The sequence below is a fragment of the Manihot esculenta genome, chromosome 1 (genome assembly GCF_001659605.2).
Source record: "Manihot esculenta cultivar AM560-2 chromosome 1, M.esculenta_v8, whole genome shotgun sequence".
Classification (NCBI taxonomy): Eukaryota; Viridiplantae; Streptophyta; class Magnoliopsida; order Malpighiales; family Euphorbiaceae; genus Manihot; species Manihot esculenta.
In genome coordinates, this window is record NC_035161.2 from 32,262,660 (window position 1) to 32,285,766 (window position 23,107).

General features: G+C 33.7%; 3 protein-coding genes across 9 annotated transcripts; all 3 read left to right on the top strand.

Annotated features, from left to right (window-relative positions):
- Positions 1–2,122: 2,122 nt before the first annotated feature.
- On the top strand, positions 2,123–12,311 carry LOC110600572 (serine/threonine-protein phosphatase 5). Of its 2 annotated transcripts, XM_021737438.2 has the most exons (13): positions 2,123–2,352; positions 2,482–2,628; positions 2,768–2,937; positions 3,018–3,089; positions 3,771–3,921; positions 6,538–6,750; positions 7,223–7,449; positions 8,527–8,674; positions 8,909–9,157; positions 11,059–11,184; positions 11,264–11,364; positions 11,773–11,847; positions 11,995–12,311. In XM_021737438.2, exons 2-13 carry the CDS (start codon positions 2,550–2,552, stop codon positions 12,052–12,054), a joined length of 1,671 nt encoding a protein of 556 aa, XP_021593130.1. In that variant the 5' UTR covers positions 2,123–2,352; positions 2,482–2,549; the 3' UTR covers positions 12,055–12,311. The 2 variants fall into 2 exon arrangements, with proteins under 2 accessions (XP_021593130.1, XP_021593135.1); XM_021737443.2 differs by lacking the exon at positions 6,538–6,750 and having other exon boundaries at positions 2,127–2,352.
- A 2,181-nt stretch (positions 12,312–14,492) lies between these two features.
- Positions 14,493–20,735, top strand: LOC110600582 (protein MAIN-LIKE 2-like). 6 transcript variants are annotated; one of them, XM_021737459.2, is made up of 6 exons: positions 14,493–15,042; positions 16,381–16,542; positions 16,636–17,263; positions 18,463–18,630; positions 18,759–19,178; positions 19,265–20,735. In XM_021737459.2, the coding sequence occupies exons 2-6, from the start codon at positions 16,460–16,462 to the stop codon at positions 20,342–20,344; spliced, it is 2,379 nt and encodes a 792-aa protein (XP_021593151.1). In that variant the 5' UTR covers positions 14,493–15,042; positions 16,381–16,459; the 3' UTR covers positions 20,345–20,735. The 6 variants fall into 6 exon arrangements, with proteins under 6 accessions (XP_021593151.1, XP_021593154.1, XP_021593142.1 ...); XM_021737462.2 differs by having other exon boundaries at positions 16,397–16,542; XM_021737450.2 differs by having other exon boundaries at positions 14,494–15,042; positions 16,619–17,263.
- A 595-nt stretch (positions 20,736–21,330) lies between these two features.
- Positions 21,331–23,107, top strand: LOC110622383 (receptor like protein 29). Its single transcript, XM_021766871.2, has one exon. The coding sequence runs from the start codon at positions 21,461–21,463 to the stop codon at positions 22,967–22,969; it is 1,509 nt and encodes a 502-aa protein (XP_021622563.2). The 5' UTR covers positions 21,331–21,460; the 3' UTR covers positions 22,970–23,107.

Sequence of the window (23,107 nt, forward strand, 5' to 3'; positions counted from 1 at the left end):
TGGATAGGCCGAATCTTTACATAAAGTTACTATTAACAGGTACAATCCAGCAAATTCCCATTACGCCTATAATCACGGAATCCCCGATCGATTCAACAGCGATATCCCTTATCAATTAGTTGGTCACATCATTGTCGGATTTAAAAAAAAAATACTATAATTAATTCAATCTTCTTACAATATAAAAACTAATGATCATAGAAACAAAAGTACACAATTTTTACAAAATTCTTACACAATTACTCTTGATTTCTAAACAATTTCTTATACTCGTCCTATTCTTTAATTTACTGATTTGAGCATCGAAGTGGCTGCCATAGACGCCAACTACCTCACTTTTTTTTTCTTGTAAAATTGACCAATCACAACATAGACTTATTTTGGCCAAATCAGTTAGTTTCTATCTATTTTTATCATTAGTCTATCCATCATAATTGAAGAATTTTCTTATATGTATAAATTAACCTCTTACTAAATAAAATTCACCACTCACCAATCTAGACAGTTTGCAATTGTCCACTATGTCAACACTCTAAAATATAGAGATAGATGTGAGAGAATAGGAGGAATGAGAGTACGGAGACATATCAAATTGTGGTCATCAGTTTTGTCAGTTAGCTTCCGATTGTCCACCATATCAACAATTTAAAATATGGAGTCAAGAGAATAAGAAGAATGAGAATATGGAGACAAATCAAAATGAGGTGATTGGCTAGTGTTATTTGATGAGGAGGGTAATTTGGGTGTAAAATATTTTTTTTCAACTTTGAGTAATAAATTAAGATAAAAATAATTAAAAATTAATAGTGTTAGTTTTAATTAATACAATAAAAATATAAAGACATTTTAATATAATTATAATATATTAAATAATAAATTTTTAAGTTTTCATAATGATAATATTTGAAATTATTTATACTCGTTTTAATGATAATAATTTTATTGAAAATATTAAAAAATAAAATTTAAAAAAATCTCATAGAGAAATATTCAATGGAAGAGGATTTTCAAATTAGAAAAATATTTAACGATCTAATTTTAAAAGTAATTGTTAATTAAGTCTAAAATAATTGGATTTGAATAAAATTGTAAAACAATTCAATTTTATAACTCTATTGGATCGAAAAAGTAATACTCCATCCGTCCTATAATTTTTACACACTTTATTTTTTATATATATTAAAAATTTATTTATTTTATTAATTTTTTAATTATACTCATATTAAATATATTAAATTTTATTAAATATTAAAAAATATTTTAATTTTAAAAAAAAAAAATAAAATAAAGTAAGGATATATAATTAATTCATATATTATTATAACTTAAAAATAAAAGTGAATAAATAATTTTGAGGTAATTTTAAAAATTACAATTAATTTATACATAGAAATTAGAAAACTATTTTTAATGTGTTATTCCACATCTAATTAAAAAATACTATAAGAAGATAAACTTATTTAAATTAATATAATTGAGAAAAATTTAGATAAAAAATAAATGAATAATCTTAATAATTAATCATTTTAAAAGGTGAAATAGAATTGAAAATAAAATTTTAATTAAAAAAAATTAAATTGAAGAAATAAAAGTATAAGAGGTTAATTAAATCGGTTACAGCTGAGTATCAACCGTTTACTTTTATTTATTTATTTTTATTTTAAAAAAAGTTTAAAATCTAATGATGGAAAATTTGTTTCCCGTAATTTTGAATTATACAATGAAATACTATTAATTTTTTTTTAAATGTAATAAAAAATTCATTTAATAATTTTAAATATAAAAAATTTATTTCTATTTTATTTTATTATTTTTTAAAAAATAAAAGTATATATAATTTCATAAGAATTTATTTGGATTTTTTTTATATGAAATGGATAATGTGGAATGGAATATAAAATAATTATTTCCTGAAGCATAGTTTAAATCGGGTTGAATTACCCGTTTCAAGCTAATTTAACTTCCGGTTCAATTATGATAAAAAGAAAAAAAACTCCCGGTTCAATCAAAGAGAAGAGCCGGACGCGCGATTCATTTGGAATTGGCGGACTAGTTAACAGACTCGGACGCAGATTTAACCGGTCCGAGCCAGTCCTAAACTAGCCCCTGGCCGCATTTATACGGTACCGTTTGGCTTGTCTGACTATTTGAAGAAGCCCTACTCAAAAGTCTCCTGCCCGGTCGACCAGACTGAATTAACTGACTTCTACTGTTCTCAATCTCTCTTCATCTCCAACTGAGCTCTCTTGTTCAACAAGCAATAGCCCTAGCCGCAATCGAGACTCAATTCCCGCCAGCCCATGGACCAGTAAATTATCTGATTGTTGCATGTCTGATTCGTCCATTTGTCAGGTACCCGAAATGCCATTTTCACATAATTTATTGGAAATAAAGTCTCAATCGCAGCTAAGTGTTTTTTTTTTTTCAAATTTTATTTTAAATTTCTAACTCAAGACTATATGCAATTATTGTATTCCACAGACGTAGAATCTTTATGGAATCCACTGTTTGTTAATATTCAAACATTGTCGGTTTGAACTATAACGGATATGTCCGATATGGAATTTCAAGATTCATCTGTTTCACGAGCTGAAGAAATCAAAGTTCTTGCTAATGAAGCTTTTAAAGGTTTGCTGTTTTGGTTTGAAGTTTTAATCTTGCAAGCTATTTCTATGTTGGTCTGTCAGTAGAAACACTTTCTGTATTTTTTTTTTGGTGCTGTTTGTTTGAGTTGTGTTATAATTCTTGTGAATTTTTTGCTTCCCAGCCCATAAGTATGGTCAGGCTATTGATCTATATACGCAAGCGATTGAATTAAATGGTCAGAATGCTGTTTACTGGGCTAATCGTGCAATTGCCCATACTAAATTGGAGGAGTATGGCAGTGCAATACAGGATGCTTCGAAGGCTATTGAAATTGATCCTAAATATTCAAAGGCATGCATAGCTTGCAGAGATTTTTCTGATTGTGCTTGTGCATTACTGTGCTTTTTTGTTGATTGTTCTATGAATTGCAGGGTTATTACAGGCGAGGTGCTGCTTTTCTTGCTATGGGAAAATTCAAAGAAGCACTAAAGGACTTCCAACAGGTGATACCCATTTTGCTTGCTTATTTGGTGATTATAATTGAATTTTAAAGTTTAGTGCACCTCCCTCTTCAAATTGTACTCCAGTTTCTATGTAGTTAGAATTTTAGGTAGACAAATGCTAGCTTTTTATGAAATTAATGGGGTTTTTTAATGTGGCATTAACAGATCTTCAGACTACAGACGTTTTTGCTTTGACCTTTAATTGTAATAAAAGCTATACAAAAGCTGGCTTAAGTGTCTTGGTCATTGGTTCCCTAAGGTGCCCTGCACAACCACAAATTCAATTGTATATTTTCATCTCATCCAAAAATGGCGCAGTTCAAATTGAATGTTTTGTTTTTTAATAAATGGACTGTGGGTCAAACACCTTTTTATTGTCACGAAATGTCTTGAATAGTGATGTGGATTTCTCAATAACTTGTAGGACAAATGACCAACAAAATTAATTGATGCTATTAAAGAATCACTAAAATTATAATCTTATTAGGATCTTGAACTTTTCTCAATATGATTTTCTTAATTTCTTTGTACAGTCCATGTGCTTATTTTCATTATTTAGCTTATTATTCAGGGTAGCATATCCCTTGTCTTAGGCAGATGTGAAGGGTTTGGTATATTTCAGTAAAAGAACAGTACACTGTGGTGTGCCAGTGCATGATGCTTATAATGTGCATATTTTAGGTCAAGAAAATCAGCCCAAATGATCCTGATGCTACCAAGAAATTAAAGGAATGTGAGAAGGCTGTAATGAAGCTTAAGTTTGAAGAAGCAATTGCTGCACCTGAGTCTGAAAGGCACTCAGTAGCTGATTCTATCGATTTTCACAATATAGGTGCTGATTTTATGAGCTGACTTCTACTTCTATGTCTTTTAGTGTTTCTTCTGCTTTATTTTACATTTTTTTTCCCTTTTCCTCTCTCTATGAATTAACTTTCGTTCACTGTCATTGAACTTGTCATTAAGGCACGCAATTGTCATTTTTTCTCTTATGAATAACTTACTTTAGTTTGTGAAACTGTAAAATCACTTGGACCTATTTCTTGTTAGATTCTTGCCGAAATTGTTTCCTTGCATCCATGTTGGAACTCCTTAATATATTTCCTAGTCTAAATAATATAATTGCGCAAGCAAACTTTTATTTTATTTTTTGCTTTTTTAATCTTGATATGCTTGTGTTTTATGTTGATTCTCTTGCTCCTTTGTTGTCACTTGACTTATAAGATGTAAACTTGATTTACATTCGCTATTCTTAGTGTGTTGCATGCTATCAAGGAGTTGTTGGTGAATGTATCTTCTTAGTTGCCTCAAGAAGGCTTATTGTGTTTGTTTCATGTATTTATTGCATAGTGATAATGACATGATAAATTTAGTTTTATAATTATGGCTGTAATCATTATTTGTTAATCATATAAAGAATTAAAGATTAATTAGAAATCTTCATAATATTTTAGGTAGCGATGATAATGAAGTTAGATATTCATTTTTGGGTATTCTTTTGTTTCGCTTATGAAATTTACTTTGAAGAAAACAGTTTTGCTTGCATTAGGATTTTTAATTGAACATTGTAATGTTTCTTTCTCCAGCTTTCACTTTCTTCTCCCTTTTTGCCTGATTTATTCTTCCTCCTCTTCTCTTTATCTTCTCTGCGTTCCTGATCGCATTTTATTTCCTGTCGTGATGTCTAATTTGTTTTCTCTCCATTGTTGGTTCTGCATTACATTTTTAAGGCCATTTGGCATTTGCTTCATTTATTTGATTAGGTTAAGTGTTTACTGAAGATCAAGAGCTATTAGCTGGAGTGTTATAGTGATATAACTTGGCTCTAATTGGAGCATTTTCTACCCAATTTATTTTATTTGGTTCCAAAAACTCTAGATGCAGAGCTGCCAATTTATTGCTCAATCCCCTATACTCAAACAACATAAGGTGGTATGTGTTGTGTTAGTTGTTTGGTCAAGGAGCAAACCCTCTTCAGTTTTGCACTTTTCAAGCCAACCTTCGAATCTGGTTCATTTCATAGAATAAATAGTAAATAAATCTCTTAATAGGGTAGGAAAAATAACTCTCCTATTATGAGGAAATGAAAAAAAAATCATATCATATCCTCCCTTGGAAATGAGAGAGGGAGAGAAAACTAAGAGATTTTCTGTGGCTATTTTTTTTTTGAAAACTTAATTAGAGGCTTGAATAGGAAGTTAACTTTCCCACTTCCCAATTATCCTTAAAAGCTTGAGTACCCATATTTTCCGTTAAATGGAGATGGAAAGCGTAAAAACTTCCCTTTGCAATCTACTCACTCAAAAACTATTTAGCATACCAGCTTCAGTGGTTCTCACCAACATTGTGCATAAGGACTTATTTTAGAACGATGAGTAAAAGGAGAAAAAGGATCTCCTTTCCATGAGCCGATAGTAGCTGAAAGAGTCTTGTTGCCATTTATGATGGCAGTGTATCTTGCTGAAAAATTATACACTTCCTCATTCATTTTTCCATTTAACTGTAGTTCATCCTTCAAAATATATATCATAAGTGGGCTTGATGTCTAATTCTCAAATTGGAAACCCTTCTTTGGAATGAGAAAAATTGAGAATTTTTATTCCCTTCACAAAGCATGGTGACTTGTTCCCACCAAACACTTCCATATCCTTTGGTAGACTCTTTAAGAGCTCTATGCAAAGAATGGCTTGCAGCATCAATCCCCATATCACCCAACTTGAATGAGGCAGCCACTAGAACCAACTATTTTATAAGCAATACCCTTGAGGCTAATGAGCTTATAGTCTCATGTCTCTCGCCAGACCTGCTTAGGGATATCAAAATATCATTCAAACCAGAAACAAAATTTTCATTCTCAAAAAGTTCTCTGTTTAATGTCAAAACATCTTCATGGCGACCTCTATAATTTTTATTTTTGAACATGATCATCATCGTACCATCAAGTCATAGGACTTCAATCTTTTTGAAATGCTGTATTTTACCCTTTTATATTTGTCTTCAGTTGAAAAGGAAGTTGTGGGTAATTACAATGGTTTTTCAGTTTATTCTGATTTTGGTGAATGAGATTCTTTTGTAGACCAATTTCTCTGAAGGTTTTAAGTTTTAAACTCCTCTTTGGTCTCCTAACTCTGAGGCACTACACGGGTTTCACTTTGAGCATGGTGATTCTTCTCAAAGTGCCTCATAAGTTCAAATGCTTCAATTACAACTAGAATGCTCCATCTACTTAATAGGTGAGGTCATTGTTGATTGTTGATCATGTCAGGCTTATTTTTCAACTTTGCTTGGTTAGGATTTTGGAGCAGATCCAAGATAGTATTTTTGCCTAGTTTACTACTAAGCTTTAACGTTTTAAAATCATGTTTTTATTTCTTACTGTGTTTATTTTCTCCTACTCAGAATTATACTCATGGTAAGTATTAATTATATATTTTCTATATTATCGTCATAGGGACTGGCCCCAGTTCATCATCCATGCCCACCCAAGTGGCCATGGCACCAGTAGCAGCAGCAGTTTTGGCGGCAGCTGTAATTTTGGTGGGAAGGGAAACAGCTGCGATTGTTTTGGCAGTATTGATGGTGATACTGGTGGTCATAGGGGCATGTTGGTGGGGTGGCTGGAGGGGTAGAGGTGTTTTTAGCAAGAGACAGATACTTGACCTAGGTTTGAGCTGAGGGTTTATGGTCATGATCCATTCCATAATCTAAGTGTTGATATAACATGCTTTTCTATTTGATACTGACATTTTACCTTTTTTTAGTATTCCCTTGAAGCTTGTTCTTGCACTTCTTCAATTCATTTAATTGTCAAACAACAGAGGTAAATGAAAACAAATAGTTTATAATGGATAAGAAAGGTGGATGTAAATTGGTTATTCTTGAAAATTTCTGAGATCTGAATGTTCTGCCCCATCAGTATGTGTCTTGTTAGAGACTGTGGAGAGGGATGCACTTATATACAGCCATTATAGACCTATGCCTTCTTATGTAGGGATGAGTTCTTTGGTGACTGCATTCTTTCTCTCCTCTCTTCCCCTTGTACTAATTGTTTATTTGCTATGGTTTATTTTTTTTTTGGGGTAATAGAAGAAAATTTACTTCTGTACATTAGTAAAATTTTTCTGTTGCCATGCTAGAGGTGGAGCCACAGTATTCGGGTGCAAGGATAGAGGGAGATACTGTTACTTTGGATTTCGTCAAGAAAATGATGGATGATTTCAAAAATCAAAATTGCTTGCACAAACGGTATGCATTCCAGATAGTATTGCAAACAAGAGAAATGTTACGAGCCCTGCCTTCTTTGGTTGATATAAATATTCCTGATGGGAAGCATTTCACTGTTTGTGGAGATGTACATGGTCAGGTAAATTATATCTGTACTTTTAGAGTATCAGAAAGGTTTTTGGTTTTGCATGCACTTGCAGAATTGGATCCTCAATTTCTGTGTGATGCTTCATTGGATTCTAAGTGTAATTATCAGCTTCTTGCCTACATTGTTTAAATCTTCATGAAATGCACTCAATGGTAAACAGATGCTTTATCCAAAATTTGTTAAATTGCTGGGGTGATTGTTAAGGTGAGCCTAAAATATAGTATTTCAATTGCCAAATGAGAATATAACTGTCAAACTACCCATAGTGTATTTGGTGTTTGCCCTGGGGGGGGGAGAGAGAACATTTCATGAATATGATTCATGGCATAGCGTAGCATTACAGATGATTAACGGCATAGCGTAGCATTGGAACTAGAAAACAGTATTAAATCTGACTTTTGATGCTATTCTTTCAATTTCAATAATACAATGCTTAAATGAGAACATGTTATCCTATAAGTCCTTGAAGAATTCTTTTAATGAAATATTTATGCTGCATTTTTAGTTTGATCATTTGTCCTTATTTTAACTGTCTTCTGTCATTTTTCATTTTGATATTAAAGCCAGAAGATAGCAAGAGTTGTACTGATGGATTATGGAGGATGAGATAAAATGTGGTCGTGAATATATGATTTAGAATTATTTCAAAGAAGATGAAATATAAAATTCTTTCATTTTTGATCTTAAAGATGTGTTCTTGTCATGCATGCCTAATATCGAGACAGAAGATTAGATGCATGTGTCCACGCTTTAAATATCAATTCATTATGAAGAACTGAAAACTGGTAGTATCACCCAGGAGATTGTATATTAAACCAAATTCAGAATCTTGCTTTCTCATTTTTGGTTGAACTTGCTTTCCCTATGCATCTAAAACTCAATTCCTTTCCTAGACGAAACCTCCAAGGAAGTTGAATTTGACACGTCCTCGATAGATGTATTTCTACATTTGTTCAGTCTTAGTCTTAATTGAATGTCTTGTTCATCCAAGATCTTCATGGTTGATTATCTTTTCTTGCTTTTCTGCTTCGTTTTATGAGATTTAATATTTTCCTATGATGCTTGCAGTTCTATGATCTGTTAAACATATTTGAGCTGAATGGTCTTCCCTCTGAAGAGAACCCGTATCTGTTCAATGGCGATTTTGTGGATAGGGGATCATTTTCTGTGGAGGTCATCCTCACATTGTTTGCATTCAAGTGCATGTGTCCATCAGGTTTACCCTCTTTGGTTCTTTATCACAATTTTTTTTTTCAATTAGTTCTTTATGTGATGATGTATTATTGTTATAATCAAGCTTGACTAATCATTGTTCTAGCTGTTGTTGCTGTTTTATTCTCATTCAACATTAAATAGTTGTGTATTCATTTTTTTTTTTTAAATACTTCTGTGCTAGTAAAATAATTTCATTGTCATGTTCAGTTTACTTACCCTTTTCTAAAACTTTCAGCCATATATCTTTCTAGAGGAAATCATGAAAGCAAGAGTATGAACAAGATATATGGTTTTGAGGGTGAGGTCAGATCAAAATTGAGCGAGACCTTTGTGGAACTCTTCGCAGAAGTCTTTTGTTGTTTACCTTTGGCTCATGTAATAAATGATAAGGTATTTGTAGTTCATGGAGGTCTTTTTAGTGTCGATGGGGTGAAGCTATCTGACATTAGAGCCATTGATCGGTTTTGTGAGCCTCCTGAGGAAGGTAAGCTGCATTTATTTATTCCTTGTATCAATGTTGTTGAGTTCTTTGGATCCTCTTGCCATTACTGTCACTTTTTAATTTATCTCGGAATCTATCACTGTTGATGTCTATCAGCCCAATCCAGTCATCTCAAGTTTCTAAAAGGATTCTGATTAGTGTGGTGCACATATGTTGTGACAATTGAATTTTGTCATTGATTGCTCAGTGTGGCAAACTGATTTTATTGTTTTATTGAGAATGGTTCCCCTTGATGATTTATGTGATACTTTAGGTCACCCTGCAGATTGTTTTTGGAATGTGGGTGTGGTGGTGTGTAGATTCAAATGATAGTTATTTTCATTCACTTCTACCTTTTATGCCCTTTTGGTGGCTATCTTTTTGAGCTGAGATGGTTTGTCAGCATACTATTGAAGCTTTAATCTGGCTTATTTTTATTGATATGATGTGTTTCAAGTCCTTTTGTGCTTCATGTTAACAGTATTAGGTGAAAACTATAATAAAGTCGTTCTAGTTTGACATGATGAAGTCAATTCCTGTATTTTGAATCCGTTAATGAATTAGTCCCTCCTTCCTTCCAATACACTTTTATGTTAAATACACATGAAAGACCTTATTATCCTTAGTTAAATTACTGCTTAGTCCTTGAAGTTTGACAAAATTAATAATTTTTTTTTGTAAATGCATTTTTTAATAAAAAAATTTTCTCAAAGACAATGGTTTTTAAAGGAAAGTTAATTTACAAAGAAAAATAATTTCAGAAAAAGTATTCTCAAGAAATTATTTATCAGAAAATTTGTTTTGAAGAATAAAATTTATCAAGAAATTCTAAAAAGAAAAAAAAATTCATACACAATCATTTCACCTGTGGGCATGCATATTTAAAAGAGGGTTATTTTTTTAAAAAAAAAAATCTCGGAAAATTTTTTTACAGAAAAAACTTCTATAAAGTAAATTTTTTTGGAAGTTTAATTTGGAGCACTTCTTCCCTGATTTTGTTTTTCATTCTTCAGAAAAATAATATTTTTATTAATACAGGGTATTTATAAAACTTCGCTGTTTTAATGCTTTGACTAATTGAAAAGTGAACTGTGGGACTGAAGTGTTAATGGAAATAAATGCTATGGAGTAACTAATGCAATTAAAACAACACAAATTCAATCATTAATTTTGTCAAACCTCAATAATAATGTATCTTTGGATATATGAATAAGCAGTTAAAAGTGTTCTATAAGGTGTTCTTTGTGCTGTGTTTTGGAACTTCTGGTGTAAGTATCTGGACCTTCACAAAGACAGTTATGTAGCATCATCTATATCTGAAAGGAAATAGTAATGAAAAATCATCAGAATTTCTTATTTTCTTTCACATTCATTGTGGTGAAGTTAACAGTTTCAATTGCCAAGAACATTTCTTCTTTCCAGCCTCATTTATATATCATTGCTAGTTTATGGCTTTCTATCTCCCAGTTCCAGTCTGTCTTTTTCTTTTGGCTTCTTCTAATTCAACCGAATACATGCTATGCCATTAGGTTAGTTGAAACTTTAGTTATAATTTAAATTGAATACTGAATATATTTATACATGTAGGTAGGGGAGATGCAGCTTTTTTGCCTAACGACTTGTTAATGTTTTTGAAATATTTGATCAATATATTTGTAGTTTAACCCCTTGTTTGGAATAAAAAATTTCACAAGATTTCAATTCAGTTTAATTCTTTTCTATCAAATTTCTTGTTTGAAATGAAAGAATTTCTTTTCCTTTTTAACTTGCGAAATTTTTATTTTCAAAGAAAATGAAATCATGCATGATTTTGTAAGAATTTATTTGAATTCTTTTATTGCAAAATGAATCGTACCAAATGGAGTACATATGTTTGTTCTTATGCTTCATCTGATTTTCAACAGGGTTGATGTGTGAATTGCTATGGAGTGATCCGCAGCCTTTCCCAGGAAGAGGTCCTAGCAAGAGGGGTGTAGGACTTTCTTTTGGTGGAGATGTGACAAAAAAATTTTTGCAGGAAAATAATCTAGGTAGTGATTTTCATGCATCATGTTATCGTTGTTTTATGTTGGTCTCTTCTAATGCATTACTGATTTATGCAACTTACAGATTTAGTTGTACGATCTCACGAAGTAAAGGATGAAGGTTTTGAGATTGAGCATGATGGCAAACTTATTACTGTTTTCTCTGCTCCAAATTATTGTGATCAGGTAATCAAATCTTAGAACTCTTTGCTAAAAGTGTTGGGACTTGGGAGTAAATTGTAAAAACTTTAACATTGGAATTAGTGTTCTGTTTTTAACTGTAAGGAGTATTTTTGAATGTGCATGAACGTATAACAAAAAGATAAGAAGTATATTTCATATTTTATTGTTTATGTTCTTATGGGGTAAAACATATCATATTATTTTTTTAAGTTAAAATTTATTATTCTCTAATTGACATATTCAAGAAAGTATTTTCTTAACAACCGTTCTAACAACAATACCAAAGAGGTTCCTCATTTTATTTTTTATTGAGAAAGTAAACTACATGATTATCATTATTCTAGTCATTTTAATAAACCTTAAGCATGCACGGTTACGATTATAATATTGCTTGTATTTTGCACTTTTCAGATGGGTAATAAGGGCGCATTTATACAATTTGAAGCCCCAGAGTTGAAGCCAAATATTGTTACGTTCTCAGCAGTGGTCAGTAGCCTTTTAATCTTAACATATAGTTTTGTTGTTTTCCCTTTTCTCTTGGTTTGGACAAGAATGTTTTTTAAGCATTTTTGTTCGACTGGATACGTGTTTGTGAAAACAACGCAACTCCTCTTTTTGTTTTTTTTTTTTCAGCCTCACCCAGACGTTAAGCCGATGGCATACGCCAACAACTTCCTTCGAATGTTCTCGTAGTGTGTATTGCATGTGGAATGGTTAAGCCTGCATTATTCTTTGCCATAAGAGAATAGCTCTGCTGCGAAATTGCAAGCTGTTTCAGGAGGCAACTGGAGAGGAGCTGGTTCATATTGACAAATTCAGCATTTTAAGTTTGTTTTTAAAAATTCTTTTCAAGGTTGTAGTTGTAAAACGTACTTGGCAAGAACATTGCTGCCTTTGTAAAATGTATGAATTTTTTTTCTGGTCTTATTTAGTTCATTATTTTCATGTTATTTCACTCTAATATGTTCTACTTGGTTACCTTCAGTGAGAGTCATGGCAGTGCAAAGATAACCATGTGGTACTGTATAGTGAATCAGCAAGCTTCAGACATAGGCAAAATCAATCACTGCTTATCTAGTATGAAACTGTTGGATTGTGGCTTTGCTTGAAAATAAATAAATAAATAAAACTGGGCTTTCAAGTTTTTGCTGTCAAACTCACTATTATTATTATTATTATTATAAATAAGAAAGGAACATCAAAAACGAGGAATAAAACTTCTATTTTAAATCAATAAAAAGGGAAAAATTAATGTATAAATTTAAATGTGAATATTTCAATTAGGGTTTATGAATTATTTTTTTCCAATGAAATTGTCCCTTCACATAATAAAATAGAGAGCAGTGAAAATGGTACAGGGAAATCGATTTGAACGCAAAGTTATTTAAGTTGATTGAAAATTTTCGAAAACAAAAAATTACAAGAAAAATGTTGCCAATACATCTAATAAATAAAAAAATTATATACATTTTAAAATATAAATCAATGAAAATAATATTATCTACTACACTACTTTGCATGCTAAATGATTGTCGTTTCTATTGTTATTTGTCCAATCTCAAGCTTGAGAGCTTTATTTGTAATTCTGGCGATACCTACGCATAAATCTGATGACTCGCACACGTGCGAATTCAAATTGTCGTTTTGTTAGTGTTTTTCTCATTTCTATTCAGAAGTTAGTTTATCTCCTTTCTCTATCTTTTCATTTTCTTACCTTTTTTATATATTTTTACATTTTTTTTGTATGTTTACTATCGTGCTTGTATTTGATTTTTCATAAAACTACAGGAAAATATATAAGGGAAAGTATGCATATATGAAAAAACATAATAGATCTACCGATCTAGGGTCATTGGCACGATATGAAAAATCAAACCATATTAATTATAGTAGATCTATTATGAAAACCCATATTGATTATGATAGATCTATTATGGTAGATCTATTATGAAAAACCATAATAGACCTAGAAAAACCAAACCATATTGATTGTGGTAGATCTATTATGAAAAATCATATTGATTATGGTAGATTTATCACGGTAGATTTATCATGGAAAAATATAATATATGAAAAACCAAACACATGCACGATATGTATGTTTATTATCGTGCCTGTATTTAGTTTTTTATAATAAATCTACCAACCATAATAGATCTACCAATCTAGAAAATAAACCAAATCAATACTGATACTTTCACCAAAACTACTTTCCAGTAGTTTTATAAAAAATCAAACACAGGCACGATAGTAAACATACAATAAGAATGCAAAGATACATAAAAAATGGTAAGAAAGCGAAGAGATAGAGAGAAAAGATAAACTAACCTCTGAATAGAAACGAGAGAAGCATTAACAAAACGATAATTCGAATTCGCAAAACATCAAATTAAATATCTGAAAACCCTAAAACAACAGTGTCGTACGTGTGTGAGTCAATCACCAGAATTATAAATAAAACCCTCAAGCTTGAGATTGGATAAATAACAATAGAAACGACAATCGTATAGTGTGCAAAATAATGTAGCAGATAATGTTATTTTCATTAATTTATGTTTTACAATGTATATGATTTTTTTATTTATTAGATCTATTGGTAACATTTTTCTTGTACTTTTTTGTCTTGAAAAATTCAATCAACTTAAATAACTTTGCGTTCAAATTGATTTCCCTGTACCATTTTCAAATTGCTATCTATTTTATTATGTGAAGGTACAATTTCATTGGAAAAGAAATAATTCATAAACCCTAATTGAAATATTCACATTTAAATTTATACATTCATTTTGCCCTTTTTATTGATTTAAAATAGAAGTTTTATTCCTCATTTCATATAATTGAAATAAAGTAACCTCAGATGCTCATAGAGCAGCATTAAACGGCAGCAGATTCCTCGTTTTGCTGTTCCTTTCTTATTTTATAATAATAATAATAATAATAGTGAGCTTGACAGCAAAAACTTGAAAGCCCAGTTTTATTTATATATTTATTTTCAAGCAAAGCCACAATCCAACAGTTTCATACTAGATAAGCAGTAGGGATGGCGGGCGGGCGGGTTTTTACGGATACCCGATCCGTCCAAATCCTATGGATTTGGGTTTTTACTTAGCTATTCGAACAAAACTAGCCCCTATTTCTTTTTGTCATTTTACTCGGTCATGCACTGGTTCCCTCTCTCCGTCGGCGCCTCTCTCCCCCGCTTCCGTTCCCATAATTCCGACGCCTCTCTCCCCCACTTCACTGACGACTGCCGGCAGCCCAGTCGGCACCGGAGACGTCTCCTTTCTCTCCCCAGCGACGATAAATCTTCTCTCTCCCCAGTCAGCGATATCTCCTTCTCTCTCTCCAGTCGGCGACATCTCCCACTTCCCGGTCAACGCCTCTCTCCCCCACTTCACTGACGAGTGCCGACAGCCCAGTCGGCACCGGCGACGTCTCCTTTCTCTCCCCAGTCGACGATAAATCTGCTCTCTCCCCAGTCAGCCATATCTCCTTCTCTCTCCAGTGTGGCGACATCTCCCGCTTCCCAGTCGGAGACAACTCTTCCCTCTCCCCAGTCGGCATCGGCGACATCTCCTTCTCTCTCCCCAGTCGGTGACATCTACTCTTTCCACCGGAGACAACCCTTGCCTCTCCCCAATCGGCGTCGGCGACATCTCCTTTTGCTGGAACTCTCTTCAGGTTTGCAATCAAATTTTTTGATAATCAAGATGTTTAATGTGCATGTTGTTAAAGAATTTTTAGTTGCTATTGAAGATTTTTAGAATTTATGGACAATTAATCTGATTATTTGGATACTGTTAAAAAATCTGATTATTTGCTATTTGTTTACTGTAACACTGTTGATTTTTAGAATTTATGGACTATTAATCTTATTTATGGACTAAAAGTTGCTATTAAAGATTTTTAGAATTTATTATTTGCTATTTGGTTACTCTTAATCTGATAATCAAGATCTTTTTAGTTGCTGTTAAAATATGTTAATACTATCAGATTCCATGCCGTTTAAGAAAAATATGTGTAATCCACCTGGTCCGTGTCATTGAGCATGCAGATAGTTTTTGTGAAAATTATTGCAAGTTCTCAAACTTGATTTACAATCTATGTTTTCTTTATTTGTTTTTTTGAAGGTTTTCAAGCACAATTTGATATTGGAGATTGAAATAGCCAATTGAATATATTTTAGGTTCAATCAATGTAGTTTAATGAACTTTTGGAACATTTCATTTGTTCAAAATTTTATGTTGGATAGATAATTGATTAATTGTTGTGTTACGATGAATTTGTAATATAATTATTTTGTTTTAGTATATTTAAATTTTCTAATTCAGGTTTGTTATTTGGGTTATAATATCCAAATCTTTAAATTTTTTGTCATTGAATTGAAGTAATAAAATCCGGTTCGGTCGGGTTCGGGTATTGTGTGGGTACTATTAAACGGATTTGGAATGGGTATGGGTAGTAAAATTAAAATGCTAAACGGGTTTGGGACGGGTTCGTGTATTTTACATGTAATCGTGTTCGGATTTGGATACTCTCAATTTTGCGGGTACTCTACCCGTTTACATCCCTGTATATGATGTTCCTCATTGCATAATGTTTTGAACATTATAACTTATTCTCGTTGCATTCTCTCGCTTTCTCTTTTATTTTTTTTTGTATTTTTATGTTTTATAAATGGAGTTTGAAACTGATATTGATTAGTCCTAGTAAACCTTTTTCACTGATTTTTTTTTTTTTGTGAAAAATCCAATTTTAGGATGTTAGAGTTAATTTTCTGTCCTCTTCTATTACAAATTTTAATGTGGAATTCATTGTTTCAACAACAATTTTATAATTGTAATGAACAAAAGGCTTTTTCTTCAATGCATGCTTATAATTATAATGGAATAAAACTTTTTTTTTTGAGGGATATCAAATGTGTTGACACTTGACATGCATATACATGTATGTCTGCTAGAATATATTTGTCAATTATTATAGAACTTATAGTTCGTTCCTTACTTTTTTTTCCCCAAGTTTTCCTTGGTAGCAGTCATGGAAACTGGTGTAACCAGTTCTGGACCTGCTGATGGTTTTATATCATTAATGGACCAAAATGCGGTCAATCCGGGGCCACTTGATGCTTCTGTACTTTATGACCAAGAAAACCATGTCTCCTCAGCAGTATGGGATGGGCAGGTGCATTTTGCTGCGACACATTTTCTCTACTTTTATCCATAGTGATCATTTGTAATTTCAATATAACATGTTATAGGAGCGTGGTGTGCTTAGATGTCATGAACACACTTCAAAATTGGGTGAATGGAGGCTTATGCAACAACAAATTGAGTTGGTGGAGAAGGCTGGATTTGGATATTTAAGGAGGTTTCCTTCTATTAGTCTAGACAATCCACTCATTTCTGCTCTTGTTGAGAGATGGAGGAAAGAAACAAACACCTTTCATTTGAGGATTGGAGAAATGACTATAACCCTTGAAGATGTCGCGTTGTTGCTTGGGTTAGCAATTGATGGAGAACCTGTCCTAGGTGTAACATATACTTCATGCAAGTCTGTCTGTGAAAAATTTCTGGGAAAGGTCCCTGATGCTGGGTACATGAGTGGTGGAATGGTAAAGCTAAGTTGGTTGAAAGAGTACTTCTCTCAGTGCCCTGATGATGCACCAATGGAAGAGATTGAGCGCCACACCCGTGCTTACCTTTTGTACCTTGTGGGAAGTACAATCTTTTCTACTACTACTGGAAATAAAGTGCCTATCATGTACCTCCCGCTGTTTGAGAATTTTGAAAATGCAGGAAAGTATGCATGGGGTGCTGCAGCATTGGCTTTTTTGTACAGAGCACTTGGTAGAGCATCTCTTAAATCTCAAAGTACAATCAGCGGTTGTTTAACACTACTACAGGTTTGTTAAATTGGCATTTTCTCTTTTCCTTTTTATGGATGAAATATCTTTGATTTGAGGGACTGGCAAGAGCTATGTTGATGACAATTGGGGTCAATTTACCTAATTAGATTTTGAATTAAATGCTGTTTAAGGTTTTGGAGGCTTTTCGTAAGTTGACCATGCTAGTGTTATTGAAAGCCATGACAGAGTTAGGCCCAGAGTTGTTTGTGCTTGAGAAGAAAGCTCATTTGAAACTCAGTAGAAAACAGCAAATTTGACCGTCAAAATTTAAATAACAGACCCTAAACCTATAAAAATATAAGTTAGGGTTTTGGTAATTGAGATCCAAGTATCAAACCTGTCGATCTAAGCAGTAGTTGGGTACTTTGAGGACCTAACCGATTGGATTAAACTCTTCAGATTTGGATCCTCACTGTGTTGACTGATTACATATTAGATCATCAGAAGGGCAGATACTTATTTCTATCTCTGCTTTTCTTTTTATGGACATATATTTTTGAGGCAAAAATACATTCCACGCTCCTCATTTTAAATTATAAAATCTTCTATCATTTTCCCCCATGTATTGGTCAGTACACTAACATACCATTCATTGTTACTTGCTATTGGGAAAATGAGATTCTCTGATGGAAGTAAAGGAATGCAAGTATTGACAGCATCACTGTCGGACGATAATTTTCTGAATTCAAAGAGTTGTTGCTAAAAGATTTTTTGTCCCTCAATATTCTCAAGGTCATCTCTGTGTGGTGTAGCTACCAAAATTAATCCAAGTTTGTGCTAGAATTTGGAAGATAAAGTAGAACAAACGATGAACTTTATGCTACATTTTGCTACCTAACTGGGATTTAGAAGTTTAACTTGCTGGAATGATGCTTTATTTCTTTACTGGTTATTTAGTTGGATTTTAGGAGATGGGTTATGGCCTATGCAAATGTTTGTGGACTGTAAAATATATGTAGAAAAATATATAAATATCAGCAAAATTCTTTGGTGCCTTTATTTCCAAAATTTTCTAAAGTAACACGCGGAAGTCTTGCTTGTCATGGTGATGCGTAATTAAAAAATTCCAAGGTGAGTTTTTCTGTAAACCACTTGGTCTAGATGGCCAGTGGCTTAATCCATTAAGTAGCTGATATTTTTCTATCTTGATAGTGTTGGATAGAATGTTGACATGGATCAATTATTGTTCTTTGCAGTGTTGGAGTTACTTTCACCTTAATATTGGCCGACCAAACTTTTATCAAGAGCCAGTCCGTGATTGTTTCCCATTTGTACATTGGTGGAAGGGAAAACAAAGCGCTGCAACAGTGAAACATGACATAATATTTTATCGTAAGGTGTTGGACTCCCTAAAACCATGTGATGTGAGTTTCCTAATTGTTAAATTTAAATTCTCTTTAGTGTCTTGTCTGAAAATAGTACTATTTATTCTGAAAGTTATGCCTGATGCATATTACTCTTACTTTTAAGTTGATAAACTCTTGTAATGCAGGTAGAGTGGCTTCCTTATAATAATTTGGACAGTAAATTAATCCCCAAAAATATTGCAAGTAGTTTGATTCTTGGGAGATCAAAGACGATGTTGATCTGCTTCGACAAGGCAGAAAGACACCTTCCAGATCGTTGCTTAAGGCAACACGGCATGCTTCAAGGAATCCCAAAAGATGTAGAGCACTGGGAGAGAAAGAGCCGTGGAGTTGATAGTGGGGTAGACCTGTCAGGGAAAATGGAATCGGAGGTTAGTGAATGGTCAGCCCGTAAACTCCACATTATGCAATATGATGGTGGCGTTGATGAAAGTGAATACATGCACTGGTATTCAAGAATTACTCGGAAATTTGTAGGGAGGCCTGTGTCTCCCTTGCCTCAGTTTCAAAGAGCAGTAAAGTTCAGAACCAAAAAGAAGAGAATGGTAATTCTGACCCTTCTTTATGATCTTTACTAATTATTGCAAATTAATGAGTATCATCTACATTTTTTTCTTCAAACCTTTTACAGAATGCTGGCTTAAGAGATATTGCACATATAGCAGATACATTCTTAACCCAAGGGTTGGATCCCATGCAAATTGAGTCTATAACCAGGATCAGGTCTATTGCACATGATTGTTTAGGAGACCACGTCACAGGCGAAACAGTAGTTTCCGTCAATACACAGAGAGTAGATCATGTTGAAGGTACAGCAATAGTTGCATCCCCTTCACAGAAAGAAGACTATGTTGGAGATGCTACCATGGTTGCAGCAGCCATTGCAGAGAAAGAAGACCATGGCGAAGGTGCAACCATTGTTGTGGTCCCTTCACAAAATGAACTTGGCAAAAGAAAAAGGGAAAAGGAACGTGTGAGAAGGAACACCAAGGGTAAACGTAAGAGGAAGGATGATTCAATACAATATTATACAGCTAGGGAGGGTGAACCAATTCAATTTTATGCTACACCATTCAGGGGTGATCCCGTGCATTTATGTTGTCATTGTCGTGTTATTAGTCACATTGATCATTCATCTATTAAATTTGGCAAAAGGGTGAAGAAAAAGGATAAAGCTAGAAAGAAATTGAGCAAGAAGACAAACCGGAAACACAAGAGGAAAGATGATGGTGCACAATGTGATGCAGCAGGTGAGGATGCCCAATCTCCGTTTGACAGTGTAGCTACCAAGGACAATCAGATTCAGTTATCTCCTGCCAATATCAAGGATGACGAACTGGAGGTAGTTTTTGCAGCTGGTGAGGATGAAGGTTTGCTGCCGCATCATGCTGGTGCTGATTTCGATTTTTCTCAAACAAGTCATGCTGCTGTTGAAGGTGAGCGATCAGAGGCACAGCATGCAACTTCTGAAGGTAAAACAGCAGAGATGAGTAACGCAGCAAACATGGTTATTGACCCAAATAGTAGTGACGTAGCTCATGAAATTAATGACCTGAATCTTTCTCCTGCTGCTGGTGAGAGTTTTCCACAAACAGCTAAAGTTGAAGGAGTGGTTGTACCAGGGTCATCTGCTGAAAGTGAGAAGGATGCTGCACAGCACAATGATATTGGAATTGAAGTTTTGACTGAAGGTGTCATCATGAACGAATGAATCTTTGCAAATATTAAGTTAGCCGGAGTTGCATTTGGACTACAGGTTTTTTGCTCGATTCTTGATTCTTCAAATTTCTTGACTGCACTGGATTGCCTAACATCTGTACAATTGCTGGAAAGCCTGGGGTGGTGGGTGGGTCTGGCACAAAGCAAAATGAGTCGTATGAATTATGATCTCTAAGTTTCTCTTACTATTGGGCCTCTTGACAGTTGAACATAGGATGCCTGTTTAACCGTGCACTCTCTGGTTGTAGCTTATTGAATGGGTTCTATTAATATAGGGGGGAAAATCTAGAGCTTGTCATCTGCATGCGCTTCTTGTTCAATTTCAAGCTTGTTTTATTCAAATGGATTACTTCTGAAAAAGTGAGAAATTTATTTTTCTGCAAGTGATTTAATTTGAATTAGAGATTCTAAGTTATTTTGACACTTTTTGAAAATTAATTTCTTAATTGAATTATTCTTAACCAAATAAAATTTGGTACTTTCTTTTTTGTTGGGTTTGCTAGCTGATTTTGGGATTGTATTTTCTAAGCAATGTAATTTTATATGATTAAACTTATTTTTTACAAGGCCGTTGTTAATTTTTTTAACATAATTAATTAATTAAACTATAAAATATTAATAAGGTGCTATAATTGATTTTAGTATTCCCATGTCCCTTAACATTGCTTCGTCGGTCTCCCATGGCCCACTTCTGAAATTCATATGTTTGAAATAAACTTTTATATAATACGAATTTAATTACATTTTATTATTTGAACTCATTAATAAGGGAAATAAATGTGTTTATTTTTCATTTTATTTTTATCTCAAAAAAATAAATATAATTTAAATATATATTTATTATTCCATCCCTTTTTCATTTCCATGATTTGCATCGAAAAAAAAGAAAGAAAGTCTTGTTTATCAACAAAGGAAGGAGCATTGGAGAAAACAGCATTTTTTGAACAAAATTACTCAGGAAATTGACAGTATTATCAGCTGATTCAGCTCATGTCTCTTGTCTGAGAAAGTGAAACAGCCTCTCTTATTTCCGAACTCTCAATCTCTTTTCCTCTCAAAAATCATATCCATCTTTTGACCCTACATTGGCTTCAAAATTCTATCTCAAATGTCATTACCCCCCACTCATAAAAATCACTACCCTCCCATCATATCAATCACATCTTTCTCTCTCTCAATGAAACTGCTCACTTCTAAAGCAACTGCTGCTGCTTACCCTACCATCCCTCCCACAATGTTTTGCAATTTCTCTTCCCTTTCAGCTTCACTTCCCACTCTGTTTCTTCTTCTACTTCCCTCCTCTCTCTCTCCTTTTCCTTCTGTCTCCATCATCCATGCAGCAACCAACGGCATGCTTCAGTCGGAGGCTGAGATCCTATTCAGGATTATGGACTCGTTGTCTGCTGATCAATCCTTGAGAACTTCTTACCCCAACCCTTGTAAGCCTGGCTCTGTTTGGCCTGGAATTGAGTGCCGATTAGGACCTGATAGCTACCTCCATGTCTCCAGGCTTGATTTTGGTGTTCCTCCAAACCCAACATGCAAGACCACAGCTACATTTCCTAATCAAATCTTTGCTCTTCCTTATCTTCAATCTGTTTTCTTCTTCAACTGTTTCACTCACACTAAAACCCTTCTCTCTGTTCCACCAAATATACTGCCAAATCCTTCGCTTCAACAGCTCAGTCTTAGATCAAACTCAGCGCTTGTTGGTCCAATCCCATCTCAGATTTCCTTCCTGAAGTCATTGCAAGTCCTCACGTTGTCACAAAATCGCCTTTCTGGGCCTATTCCTTTTGAAATTCTTAGGTTGAGCTCTCTGGTACACCTTGATTTGAGCTATAATATTCTCACAGGTCCTATACCAATTGAATTGGGCAATCTTAGAAACCTAATGGGCCTTGATCTAAGTTATAATTCGCTTACTGGCACAATTCCAGGCGCGATTGGCCAACTGGGTATGCTTCAAAAACTTGATTTGAGTTCAAATTCACTCAGTGGTCGTATTCCTGATACTATAGAGAAGCTCAGTTCATTGGCTTTCATGGCTTTGAGTAACAACAGATTCAGCGGAAATATTCCAGCTGGATTGTCAAAGTTACAGAGCTTGCAGTACTTTATAATGGATGACAATCCAATGAATATTCCTTTGCCAGTGGAGTTTGGTAAGCTACTGAAATTACAAGAGCTAAGGCTTGCCAATTCAGGGTATACAGGCAATATTCCGCCCAGCTTTTCACTGCTGATGAATCTAACCACTCTGTCCCTTCAGAACAACAGATTGACAGGTGAAATTCCAACAGGTTTTGCCAGTCTCTCTCACATTTATCACTTAAATCTTAGCAGAAACTTGTTGGGGGGAGTTGTGCCTTTCGATTCAAGTTTCTTGAAGAGGCTAGGAAGGAATTTGGACCTAAGTAGTAACCCAGAACTATGTTTGAGTCCAACTGAAGCATATAATGTCAAGATTGGAATTGGAGTTGGTATCTGCGGCACCACCAAGAATAGCTCTTTAATTAAGAAATCTCAAGCTTCTCATGGATTCTCCAAACCATTCTTTATATTTGGTGGTCTGCTTGTTCTTGGATTGCAACCAATAATGGTTTTGTGTTTTTAGTATGATATTAATCACTTGCCTGAACTAAAATTGCTGGTTTTGTTTTGTTATATTTTATTTTCTGGTAGTTCTTGTAAAAATTAGCAATGGCATCTGATCTGATAAAATTTGATAAAGGCTTTCAAGGTTTTGTTTGCA

Bases quoted from the DNA above. Each gene is read 5' to 3' on its own strand.
- LOC110600572 (XM_021737438.2), top strand. From the start codon at position 2,550: ATGTCCGATATGGAATTTCAAGATTCATCTGTTTCACGAGCTGAAGAA. The intron at 6,751-7,222 runs GTTTGAGCTGAG...TTGCCATGCTAG, and splicing joins GAGACAGATACTTGACCTAG to AGGTGGAGCCACAGTATTCG. The intron at 7,450-8,526 runs GTAAATTATATC...TGATGCTTGCAG, and splicing joins GTGGAGATGTACATGGTCAG to TTCTATGATCTGTTAAACAT.
- LOC110600582 (XM_021737450.2), top strand. From the start codon at position 16,399: ATGGAAACTGGTGTAACCAGTTCTGGACCTGCTGATGGTTTTATATCA. The intron at 16,543-16,618 runs GTGCATTTTGCT...AACATGTTATAG, and splicing joins CAGCAGTATGGGATGGGCAG to GAGCGTGGTGTGCTTAGATG. The intron at 17,264-18,462 runs GTTTGTTAAATT...TGTTCTTTGCAG, and splicing joins GTTGTTTAACACTACTACAG to TGTTGGAGTTACTTTCACCT.
- LOC110622383 (XM_021766871.2), top strand. From the start codon at position 21,461: ATGTCATTACCCCCCACTCATAAAAATCACTACCCTCCCATCATATCA.